Below are 13,051 nucleotides of genomic sequence, written 5' to 3'. Positions count from 1 at the left end.
CCACAGCAGCCAGGGCTCCTGCCTGTTGTAGCACTCTGCATGACAGGGAGATCTTGCAAGAGGCTGTCCTGAAGTCCTACCAAGCATGACCACATACAAAGCCACTCTGGAAGAGCCATTTATGAATAAGGTTCATCCGTGGGGTATGGTGGAAGAGGCAAGTTGAAGACCAAGCAGATGTATTAAAGCATCCTTTTACACTGACAGATCCTGAAATCTAGAAGAAGAAAAACAAAAAGAAAAGAAAAATCCACTGCCCCATGCCCTCCTTGATTTCTTCTGCCTGAAGAGAGGATCCCAAAAACTGTGTTCGCAACTTCATGTTAGTCTTCTGTTCTTTGTAACCAGCTGTAAGGTTTTGCCTGTGTTTAATAATGCTAGAGCTCAAAGGTACCAGCCATATACCAGAGAGACAAGAAAAAGCCACCTTCAGGTAGTATTTTGCACATCTTCCATGTGTACATTACAAATAACAAGCAACAGTAACAGTACCACGTGCATTCAAAAACTGGAGCTTTTCTTGATAGGAAACCTCAATAAACAATTAAATGGCTATTGATAAGCAGTATCCTTTCCTTTTAAGGGCATTCATTTCTTACAGTCCGAGTTTCTTGTACTTCTAACAGTTGGGCAACAGCTCCAGCACTCGCCTCCTCTGGCCAATCACGCCTGGTCACACCTGTCTTTTCACATTCTCGGTTTTATTCATTATTTATGTTTCTCTTTACACAATACACCCACAGGACAATACATCTCCAGCATGCTTACGATTTGATCCAAAGCTCACTGGAGTCAACAGAATGACTTCACTGGCTCTGGAGCGAACCGAGGGCCCCAGCTCCACAGACGGGCTTCCAGCCTGAGGAGGGACTTACGCACAAGTCAGGCATCCCAGCCCAGAAGTGCAATCCCAAAATCCCTAACCCTTTAGCTGCTCGTCTCTGAACAAGCCAAGCTCTCCAAAACCCTGAACCACACAGGTTTTTTTTTTTTCCCTCCAGTTATCTGTTTTGTGAAAAAAGACCCCCACAACACTAACAAATCCTCAGTAGTGATCCATGAACTAGGGGGTCAGGGGATAGACCTGCCTCTCCCAAGTGTGGTCCCAACAACCAAGTGCTGGAGTCATGCTGTGTGTATGTGTGTATATACATTAAGTGTGTGTCTGTATATGTGTGCCTATTTGTATATAATACACAGACACACAGACACACACACACACATTTTTTGCTCCCCCTTCTGGCCCCATGAATCTTGATATTTTTTTTTTTATTCTTGATGGAAGCAGAGGAGAGCAGGAGAACAATCCTGCCTCCAGTGTGACTTGTAGGCAGGGATCAGCAGCACTCCTCTGGGAGGTGCACAGTGTGGATTCCTGCTGAGAAAAGGGCCCCAAAGCCTTGAACCCTCTACTATAGCAGCAGCAGATGTCCTCTGCATCCCTGGACACGAATCCCTTTTAGTCAGGAGGGTTCAGCAGCAGGGAAAGCAACACCTTCATTTTTTAACAGGGATGGTCAATGCAGGCAGCACATTATTTAGCCTAACACTGATTTACCAAGAGACCCAGTGCTAACAAGCACCAAGCTTGAGAAACATGTTAACTGGGAAACATACATGTAATTTACATTTTTCTACATACACCTCTTTAAGGTGTGCTGTGTAATTGAGTCAGCTTTCTGTATTTCACAGGAGACCGAACCTGAAATTGCCAGGGTCCTACCTAGCTGACCTCCATTTCTAGGTGAGTTATGCCAACTCTCAACATAGGTTTCTTCTTCAGTATAACTTTTGCCTTTTCTCCCTCCAAAACACTAATATCATAAGCTCTACACACACAACAGGTTTGATTTGTGGGAGAGCAGCTGGGACCACATTTTGTTCCAGTACATCAACTAATAAAGGAAAAAGGGAAAGAAATACTCTTCTAATTCAATGCAGTTACTTATTCTGGAAAGAGAGGGAGAGAGAAAAAGGAAAAGCTTTTAACTGACTACAAGTGAAAAAGCTGTCCATTTTCCACAAGTGGAAAGCTTCCCTTTCTAGTTGATGTTGAAGCCTGCCCCAGACAGAGGTGATCTCTACCCCAGAAACACAACCACTCATCAGATCACAACAAGTACTTATTTTCCAGAACAATCCCACAGACATGCCTCCCAGCACCTTTGTTTCATCTCAAGACAAAGATTTTTCACTCTAGACTTATTTTATCCCATAAAACCCCACTCCAGTGACAAGCACAGCTGCAGACACTGTCACTGTTGGCCACCTGCTTGCTGGCAACACCAGGATCCCATGTTTGTTGCACACCAGTCGGGTACATCACCCCTCACAGGTAGCGATTACTGCATGCACACACACACAGGTGGCCCCTGCTGTCCTGACACTGCCTGGGACCTGCTGCAATGTGTATGTGCCTCTTCTGCCTGGCAGCTGGATGGGCATCTGTGCTGCCCCCTCCCACGCCACTGCACGAACCTGCCCTGGCTAGGAACCTGCCTCCGTTCTGCCAGCAGGTGAGGGTGGACAGGAGAAGTGGAGACCACAGGAAAGTGGAGACCACAGATGAAGAGCAGAGCTTTGCTCACCCCTTTTGCTCATTCCTTTTACTCACCTCTTTTGCTCACAAGCTGTAGCAGTTCCCCTCACCTCAAACCACTTCACCCTACCCTACATCGAGGTGAAACTTGACAACTGGCAAAAGGCCTGCACTGCTTTGGCATATCCCACTGCAGACACCCCCTGGGCAAACCTTTTGCTGCCACGAGTGCGATCTCTGGGCACTGCCCAACCTGGGGTCCCACCAGCCACAGGCCGGAGCCGGGAGAGGAACCGAGCAGTTGGGCACTTACCCAGCCTCCGTTGTCCTGGATCCAGTTGTGCAGCTGCCGGTTCAGGTACTCGGTCATCCAGGCAGCGATGCTGTCCACGAGGTGAGACATCTCCCGGTTGACGCTCTCCACGCACATCACACCGCCAAACTCGAAGAAGGCCACAATTCTGCCCCAGTTAACCCCATCTCGGAAGAGCTCCTCCACCACCGCCACGAAGCGGCTCCTGGCTGTGAGGGGCGTCAGGTGCAGCTGGCCGGACATTTGGGCAAAGTCCCTCTGGTAGCGTCGGGAGAACTCATCCCCTGCCTGGCGCAGGACGAGGTGCACGACCTGGGGTGCGGGGCTCAGCCCCTCGGCCGGGGGCGTGTGGCTAGCAGCAGCCGAGCCGGGGGGCTCGGGGTGCGGAGACACCAGCCCAGTGTGATCAGAGGAAGTCCCAGCAGCAGCAGCAGCAGCAACCGCAGCAGCAGCAGGAGCAGAGAGACCTGGAGGCAGGGATGCCCTGTCCTCGCTGGCAGGCCAGTCGTATCCCCTCTGAGAGAGTTTATAGTGGATGTACTTCAGCACTATCTCCCGGTTATCATAGCCTCTTCTCCCCGGATGAGCCATAATTCCCACGAGGAAGCAGCAAGAGGAAGGGAGAGAGGAAGAAGAGGAGCAGGATGAACCCAAAAAAGTAAAGCAGCCAATAATAATAAAATTAATAACACCAAAAATTATAATCCAGTTATTGTATTGGACACGGTTTCATTCATGCTGGTGTGGGGGAGCTCTTGGGGTCTCGGAGGTACTTTTGTCTGTCTTCTCAGTGTTTCCTCCTTGGTTTGAGATGCACGGCATAAATAGGGATTAGAATGCTGTAAATACTTTACTTCCAGGTGCACATTTATTACTTATTATAAATTTACTTTAGGACCATTTCCTCCTCGGTGTTGAAATACATCTTAAAAAATATTATACCGACTCAAAATCAGGTGCATTTTCCCCTAGGTGCTGGACTGCCACGGACACGAAGGAGCGGATGAACACACACTGTAAAAACTGCAATTCAACACAATTTGCTAAAGCAGCCTTGGATGGACGTTAATCCAATGCACTTTATGCTAGAAACCTCAACATTAGGTTTTGGGTTTTTTTGTTACACAAACTAAATTTCCTCTGTAAAGTACTTACTTGGACTATAAATATGTTCCTCTGTCAAGTTTCCTCTAAAAGAAAAATAGCAACAATAAAATCCAAACATCACAAGTCTTCAGAAGCGTGAAGTTCTGGTTGCTTTGATGCTTCAAGTCAACAAGGGGATGGGAAAGGGGCAAAAAAAAAAAAACTTCTACGATTTCAAATGTTTTTTCCCAGACTCCTGTTTAACAGACATCTTCAAAGATGTGTCAAAGCTCAGAAAATCCCGCCTCGCAGACCGGGAAGGCGAACAACCCCAAAGAGACGGAAAATCCTGGAGACCAGATGAACCACATTTGAATCCAAGCTCTCGCAGAAGTGCTCTGTTTTCCCTCCAGTGCAACGTACAGACATATGCATTTACGTAGTTTCATTCAGACACCGATCGCAGGAACCCGGTGCTTCCACACACACGCACGCACACACCCAAAAAATTAAAAATTTAAAAAAAAATTGTATGTATTTAAGAAATTAATTCTTTTTCACAAGAAAGAACGCAAAAAATAAAAAAACGAAAATTAAAATAAAGAAGGAAAATTGCTTTTGACTGCTGCCATTTCCCGAGCAGCTTTGTATCGGCGGAGGAAGAGCCCCTGGCGCTGCCGAAGAGGGGCGCGGACGGGGCGTGTGTGCGGTGTGACTGGTGCCGATGGGGACCGCGGCCGCGGCGCCGCCGCCCGCCCGCCCGCCCGCCCGCGCAGCCCCGCGCACCTCGCCGGCCGGGGGCGGCTCCTCCGGGCGCTCCGCGCTGCTGCTGCCAGCGGCGGCGGCGGCGGCTCCGGACAGCGGCGGCAGCAGCGGCGGCTCCGAGCGGCGGCGGGCGCGGGCGGGGAGCTCTCCCGGCGGCGGCGGCAGCGGCAGCAGCGGCGGGGGGAGCGGAGCGGAGCAGCGGGGGCGGGGGAGAGGCGGGGAGGAGCGGAGCCCGAGGGGTGGCTCCGGCCCCGCGCGGCGTAGCCGGGCGCGGTGGTTTCCTAGAGCTCCGCCTCACGCTTCATTCAAGAAAAGGGGGAAATGGGGAGGGGGGGTGCTTAAAAGAAAAAAAAAGAAAAAAAAAAATAGGCGGCGGCGGGGGGAGGCAAGCAGCCCCCCGCGGTCCGGGCCCGCCCTCCATCGCGGCGCGGGCCTGGGGCCGGCGGCGGGGCGGCGGAGGAGGCGCGGAGCGCGGCGGAGCGGAGGGGCGGCGGGATCCGGGGCCGCGGGCGCTGCTGCCGGCCCCGCCGCCACCGCCGCCCGTGCGGAGCAAGCGGCGGCGGGGCCGGGGCTGCTGGCCCTCCGCGGCGGAGCGCGTCCCGCTCCGCGCCGCCGCCGCCCCCCGCGGATTCATTTAAATACATTTTTTTTAAATAAATGAAACTGGGAGGGAAATAAAAAAGAAAAAAACGAAGTCCGAATACACCTTTTAAAAAAGCAAAGTGGCCCGCTGCAGGCGTGCGGTGCTCCGTGCATTTTGGTCCGAGGGTGTGCGCTGGCCGCAGCCCCTGCGCGGCCGCGGAGCCCGTGCGCTGCCGATACTGCCGGCCCGGCTGTGCGGGTGCCCTCCTCCATGCGGGCCATGCGGGGTCCCGCACACCTGCTCCGCGCAGGCCGCCCTCCCGGCCCGTGTTCAGGGACAGGCAGGGAGTTAGGTTTTAGGACTTTCTATAGAAACGGAGCTCAGGTTTGTCCCTGTGCCCCGGCCTGAAGAATTTTTTTACATTTAAGAGCGGCTTTGAGGAGCTGCTTGAAGATGAGGTCAATCAGGAGCTGACCAAAGAAGCAGAGTTAACCTTTAAAGCTGATTAAACCCACAGAGCTGGGAAATAGCGGTGGCTCAGACCCCTTGCCATGCCAAGCAGCGACACTGGGGGCCAGGGATGTGTAATGCTGGGACTGCCCCAGCTGAAATGGGGCACCGTACCGGGGAAATGCCAAGCCGAACGGGAGACGCACATTCCCGGCGCCTTTCTCCGCTCAATATAGGAGGGGGAAAGAGATGTTTGATAAATTCTTCCAGTTTTTGTCGATATAAGGGTGATTGGGATGATAATCTCATCTGTGAACTACCCCGAAGCTAAAAGGAATAAAATGCATAAACAAAGCTGTGACCATGAGTTCTCTTGGACAAGGGGCACTGGGAATGAATGTACCCTGCCATCCAAGTATGCTTTTAGAGATAGTTCCTTCAGGCACGGACCGGTCACGCGTGGTTCACAGGGTGGCTGCTCCTCTGAGGAGATGGCACTGGTGTGGGAAGGGTGAGCAGCTGTCCCTCCAACAGAGGAAGGGGAACTCTCCGCGTCCAAACGAGACGGATTCTCCTAAACGGAGCTCACCTGTGCCCTCGGTGATCCGGGTTTTGTTTCGAGGCCGCACCGAGGAATTGGTTTCTGCCATGTACGAAACAGCGCCTTTCCAGGTGCCTGAGGCGGCGTTCAGGGTGTTTAACCCTTCTGGCGTCTGTTTTTCGGGGGGCACGGGGAGACACTCGGCACCATACCTAGTGCCAGCATCCTCCCCTCTCTCCCTCTCTTCCTGTCTCCTCTGCCTGCTCTCTCTCCTCTCCGGCGGGCGGCTGTTGCCACCCAGCGGCCGCCGCTCGCCCCGGGCTCGGCCCCGACAGCCCCGGGACCCCGCTCCGTCCTGAGGGAGCTCGGAGCTCGCTCGCCTCATACCCGCCCGGGAAACTGCGGGGGCGAGGCGGTGCCCTCCAATGGGTCCTGTGTGCACTCCCGCCCGTCGATGTGTGAAACGCGGTTGGCTGTGGATGGTTGAGTTCTCGGGGGTTAAGAGGGACAGAGATTGCAGGACAGCAAGTGAAATGAGTTCAGATAAGACTGATGATGCTCTGTGAAATCGTGGACTAAGGGCTGTACCTGACCAGGGTGAGTGTGTAACTCACAGCATGGTTTAATGATAGACCACAAGCTCATCTTCATCCATATGAAAGACTCCCAAAAGTAAGGTGCTTGCGATGAGCTGAGAGATGGCTTCTGATGGCAGAAATGCAGACAAGGGATCTGTCAACCAAGTAACATCATCACCTTCATATTCTGTCACCAAAAGAGAACAAAGAACAAGAGGTCTCAAAACTGAAAGTAACCCGACATTTCCATGTAGCCATTTCTATGGTTTAAATGGGACAAGTGATAGAGGAAATCAGAATGGCCAAAACCAACCTGGATGCTCATTCAGTCTGTCACTGTGCTGGTGATTGAATCTAATGCAATCGGTCCTGCAACTGAAAATGCATCAGACACAGATGTTGAGTAACACAGAAACCCTGTCTAGGTGCACAATGAAGTCCTAGCAAGATCAGTTTTAAAGCCCAAAGAGTAAATCAGTATGGGACGGATACAAAAGATGCATATAAAATCAATGGGATTTTGTAAGGAGGAATTGAAAATATCACTGATTTTATGGTATTTAAAGGTATTTTGCATGTAGAAATGCAAGTGAGGGCAGCTAAATGAACAGTGTACTGAGGACACAGTCAGTAAAATAAGAGTTTCATAATTTATAACTGATTCCTGATGGAAGCAGGTACAGCAAAATTTTATGAGATACCCTGTTTGAAAGGGATTTAGTGATGATGCTTTTTCCTCACCAGCTCCACATTCAGCACTTTGTTATGGGAATGATAGATCCCAGCTTTTAAAAAAAGTTTAATAGGAAAATAGTGGTCATGGTTCACCAGAAAGCTTGCTAACACCAAATACAGCTGAGACTGTACAAAAAAATATAAAAAACACAAGGGAAAAATCCCGGGAAGCGTTTGCTTTAAGCAAGGATATTAGCATTGAGTCATGGGAAAGAAAAACTGTGCCTTGAAGAACGACAAATTGGGACTCTGTAAAAAAGCAAAACAAAATTATGCACACTTGAAGCCTTGTTCTGAACATTAAACGTCAAAAGCATCGCATCTGACCTGTATGGCTCTAATTGAAGGGAGCGGCATCTTAAAAGCAATTATGCTACCTGAATGGCTGATAAACATCTATTACAGTGTCACGAGTTTGCATCACAGCACTGCTTTTCACCTTGCTTGTTTGTCTGAGCTCAGCAGGATAAAACAACAGTTAAGAAGACATCCAAAACAAAGGCAATATGGTTTTGGATGCAGATGGAAGAAATGGCAAGAGAAGCTCAGGATTTATTACGGAACATGCAATCAGTACATAAAGTCAGCTTAAGAAATCATGGGGCATTTAGGTAGCAGAATAAGATGCTGCCTACTCAAGATCTGATCCTGCAAGTCCTTCCACACACATTTGCCTTTATGTAAGTCAGCCCACCGAAGTTAATCAGACTTAGAAGAATTAGCTGTATGAAGAATTGGAACTTGATTAGGAATACAAGCAGCAGCTCACCTGCAGAATGCTCTTTTGACACTGAAGAGAGGTGAAAGCATTGCCATTCAGGCATCAGTCAGGTCTGGTAGCATGAGGGACAGATTATTTTCTTGAGATGGCTTTCTTATCCATGCTTGGGCAACCGACCAGACAGGATCCTGGAAAGCCTGCTCTTTCTTCAGTGGCCTCCCAGATGCCCCCTGCTACATCATTATTAACAAATGATGTAGAAAAGTTTGTAATGTCTAGCAAATCTAAACTTCCCAACAACCTGAAAGCAAACACCTTTTCCCTGTACCTTTGTGTTAACATCAACAGGCTTTCAGCAGCAGTCCTGGTCCCTGGTGACTTGCCCACCCTTTCATTTCCTTGGCTCATGTGCAGGGAATTTAGAGAGAAGAAAATGATTGTTTAAAGCCCTGCCTGAGCAGGCACAAAACAAGCAGGATGTGTGTTTGCACTCACAGTGAGCAACAACATTGCCACATTTTTTTCTGAAAATCTGCAGGGGTTTTCTATTCTGGAAAAAAATCAAAACCACCATCACCACCAATCAAAACCCCCAACAACAGTAAACTAAATTTGAGTGACCTGAAAAACGCATTTAGAGAAATATAGGTAAATACACCTATGACATCAGAAGAGGTCTATTGCCTTATGGTGTTGGAGTACAGCTTAAATACTGGCTTTACTGAGAGTCCACTAAGACCGTGCCCACAGGTGGGGAATTTGCACATATGCAAATCACCAAGCCGCTCCTCACACAGCCAATGGCTCTGTAAATGCTTTTCGGTGCCGTGTCCAGTGAGGTATTTGTCTGTCTGTGCCACCCACAATGGCCCTGCTTCCCTCAGTTCCAGGCATTCAGTGCTGCTCCCTCCCATGCCAGCATTCATTTACTCTGCATGCCTTTGTTCCTGCAAGAGCTTTCTAACTCGCCCTGAGTAAAACTAACCACCAACCACATGACCTTTCATGTTTGTTTCTGTCCGTGAGACCACAATACCCACGGAGGATCTATGGTATCTCTGCCAAGCTGGATGAAATGTCTTGAAAGCAATATTCTTGTAGAGACTTGCATGGATGCACATAACTCTCTGCTATCAGGTGCCACCATTTATTGCTTAGACTCAGCTGGTCTGCTCAACGTGTGGCCCAGCATTGCTGCCTAGGAAGCAGCTGTCTGTTGTATAGAATGCTTTAAAAATCAGTTTTCTGCATGAAAAAAAGCATAGGAAAAGGTACTACCCTTGAAGCCTGGATGCATATTTTCCTCATTCTTAACCAGGATGATGGCAGGCTAACCTGAACAAACTTTCTTGCTTCTTCAGAGTGCATTCCTGAAATGGGAGATTGCCTTTTATCTTGCTGGTGTTGCAAATGCTGCAGGTGTGGAATGGATCCTTTTTGGCTGGAAGCGCTTACAGAGCAGATAATGCTACTGTAAAACACTTAAAGCACACCCAACCTGCAATTATGGTTTATTTCATGGGGTTTAATTGCGCTCATCAGGAAAGGCAGCTGGATGAGATACTTGGATAATATCCTTAGGGTCCAACATAGCAAACAGCTCCTGGCTTTCAGATGCCTTTTACTGTACTCATCCCTCAACCATCTTCACTTCTTGTCAGGATCCATAGGCCTCATGATTTGGATTGGAAGGAGGCAAACAGCCCTGGATATCTTTTTCTTTGACATCTCTCGTGGCAGTACTCTTGCACTTCTCTATGTGGCAATAGGGTCTTGCCTTCACAAGAGCTGAGCTGTCTCGTCACCTTTCGCAAGACACCAATCTGTGCTTGTGACTGAGGCAGTGCCGCCCATGGCCTTTCTGCTCTGTGGAAAAGGATTGGACACCAGCTTCCCAGATGAAACTGCAGAGGAGCAAAGCAGGCAGGTTCTGCACAAAATAACAGGCAATCAAAACAGTCTTCTAGACAAACAGGAACATCCATCTCTGATTCATAAACTTTTATTACACCTGTTAAAATTTCTTAAAGTAAAAAGAGGGGAAAACATTTTCTTGAGTACATGCTTTGAAATAAAGACCAACACACTTCATTTTAACAACTTCGAAGCACCTGTTAGCTTTGAAAAGGCTGTTCCCCTCAGCTGCAAGTAACCTGTGTCATTAAAAATTTCATTTTAGACTTAATTTTATATACATTATTTACAGTTGCTATCTTTATAGATTTAACACATTTTTTTGGTCAAGGGAGTTGATTCTTGGTGCTTGGTAGCATGACTGTGTTAATCATGCATGTTTTGCTCTTGCCCCTTATGTTTATTTATGTTGCTCTAGCAGCACAACTACAGAATCAACTTCAGAGTTAGAACTGGAAAGGTTTAAAATTAACATGGGGATTCCCCTCCAAGCTGAAAACAAACTTGTTTTCAACTTAAAGAAAGAAAAATTCAGACTGGATTGGTGGTATTCTACCACAGAGGAGACTTAGTATTATATTCATCAAGGTTTCCCCAAACAGCAATCCTTCACAATCAAGTCTATGAAATGAATCTCCCACATCAAATTAGATTTTGCCCCACCCCCCCCTCCAAAAATTAGATATGCATCTTTTGGGTTTAAAAAAAAATAAATTTCACTTTCTACTTCCTTCAGTTCGAGTTTCATCCAAAAGCTTACCAGCATTATTTCCCCCCACCGCAGACCATCACCCACAGTCAACCTTTCCCACCAATTCAGAGCAACTTAGGTTGAAAGTAGTAAAAGAGAGGATGAGAGGCATGGCAAGACAGACACCTTTTGAAGTCTCCCTCCAGTAACAGAGGAAAGGAAATTACTTCATGAGGTTTTTACTACCAGCTTTTGACAGACAATCACGCACACACCTACTCTACAGAGTAGTTGGTACTGGCTGGGCAGGAAAAAACCCAATTAAATGGAACTACAAGACAATCTTATTTCACTTACAAGGCTAAATTATGAAAAAGATTGAGGAGAAATCTGGTTTGGCCTGCTACTTGTATTGAAGTGGAAAAAACAGGAGCTCGAGTTGCAAAATGGCCTTCTCCCATTTAAAACCTTAAAATGTTGGGGAATTAAAAGATTAACATCAGCAACACATTTTAGACAGCATATGCTTTCCTCAGTCCATCTTTGATTCTGTGTCTTGATAATTTAATACAAATGTCTCTTTAAAAGATTAAGCATTTGCAATTTTGAATTTACTTTGAGAATAAGTATCTTGGCACTATTTTCTCCTCACTATTATGCTGGGGGCAAGCTACACACTCAAGCCTGTGGTTCCTACCACAGAACTCCAACATAATACAGTGATTTTCTACACAGCTGCGTGCTCAGGGCTGGTACAGAAAGACATCTGCCCTAACTATTACTTCTATTGTTTTCCACTAGGAAGAATGAGCATCTCTTGGCTCCTCAGGATTCTCAAAAGCACTTCCAGAGAGCACAAGCACTGGTTACATACTGGCAATACCTCCAGCAACAAAGGCAGGTTTTGTCAATTTAATTTCACTTTCATTATAGTTTGAGGATACTGGGTCTGCTGACAATGCTCAAATTTTTTACATACGTTTTTTTACCTCTGCCCTAAGCTGCTAAAATGGAAGGACATGTTGCCCCCTCTGCTGTCCTAAAAATTAAGAGACTCCTGCTGAGCCAATCTCGGTTTCAAAAAAAGAAAAACCCAAACTAAAAAACCCCACCACACCAAAGCCCTGCAAACAAATTTATCCATTACTCTTTATCCTCTCAAAGAAGTTAAAAGTTACAACCTTTGTTGATTCTCCATTTATTTTGAGAAATATAAAATATGAAAACTCGTTTACAGTTCTGGCACAAAAAATGACGTCGCAATAAGCACAAAGTTTCTTTTTACAAATAACGCTATATATCTTTACCATTTAAAGGTGCCTAGAGTTTTTCACAGCAAATAAACTTTATTCACCTATATATTTTTTCCTTATTAAAATATTAAATCTATTTAAATTGCACATGAACACCTTGGTGAAGTAAAATTATAATAAATCTGTATATAAAGCAAACAGTCATTAGAAACTACATGGAATGGAAAAGACTATCAAAGCCTAACTTGAATCTTAAAGGCTGACCAAGAAAACAAGAGACAAGACAGCAAATGATATGGCACAAGTGATTAAATTATTGACAATTGGACAGTAAGTAGAAAGTAAAGCCTATTTGAAGATTTTCACGGGTCTAATACACTGCTAAAACATTTCGATGCAGAGGTTTCATAACATTTAAACTGGCAAGAGTTTTTCAACTGCTAAACATTTTTCCACAAGATTACAAGGCATCTCCTTCACTTTATATTGGACCTTAAAATGAGTACATTGGTAGATAGAGAATGTGCATAAGAAAACAAAATTTACACCAAAGGTTGCTGTAGTTGACAATTTACTTTGTTTTGACAGTAAAACAGTGGAGAAGTTTATCAGCTAAAATTAACATCATTAACTTGCAACAGCAGAAACTAGAACAATTAAAAAGATTATTCTTCTTGCTTTAAAAAACATACCTTGTTCCAACCTCCACAGTTGCCGAGGGGTTCAACCTACAGTTTCACTGTCAAGACAACCACTTACACTATGCCAAATCAGGTCTGCAAAACTGAGGTGTCTGTAGATCAGGGCCATAACTTTCACCTGGTAGTCTTACTTATCCAGATACTTGCACTGAATTCTATCAGTCATGAATGGGAGGTGAGT

The 13,051-nt window shown here is 46.7% G+C and overlaps 1 protein-coding gene across 1 annotated transcript in view; it reads right to left on the bottom strand.

The window, feature by feature from the left end:
• BCL2 (BCL2 apoptosis regulator) overlaps nucleotides 1-4,673 on the bottom strand; it is a 96,394-nt gene extending 91,721 nt beyond the window's left edge. Inside the window, exon 1 of the mRNA XM_030969043.1 lies at nucleotides 2,853-4,673. Coding sequence (XP_030824903.1) covers nucleotides 2,853-3,443 — 591 coding nt within the window. The 5' untranslated portion in view covers nucleotides 3,444-4,673. The remainder of the gene's footprint in view (nucleotides 1-2,852) is intronic.
• Nucleotides 4,674-13,051: the final 8,378 nt, after the last annotated feature.

The sequence above is a fragment of the Camarhynchus parvulus genome, chromosome 2 (assembly GCF_901933205.1).
Source record: "Camarhynchus parvulus chromosome 2, STF_HiC, whole genome shotgun sequence".
NCBI classification, from domain to species: domain Eukaryota; kingdom Metazoa; phylum Chordata; class Aves; order Passeriformes; family Thraupidae; genus Camarhynchus; species Camarhynchus parvulus.
Note: the sequence above shows the minus strand (reverse complement) of the source record. Positions and strands in the feature narration are given on the sequence as shown.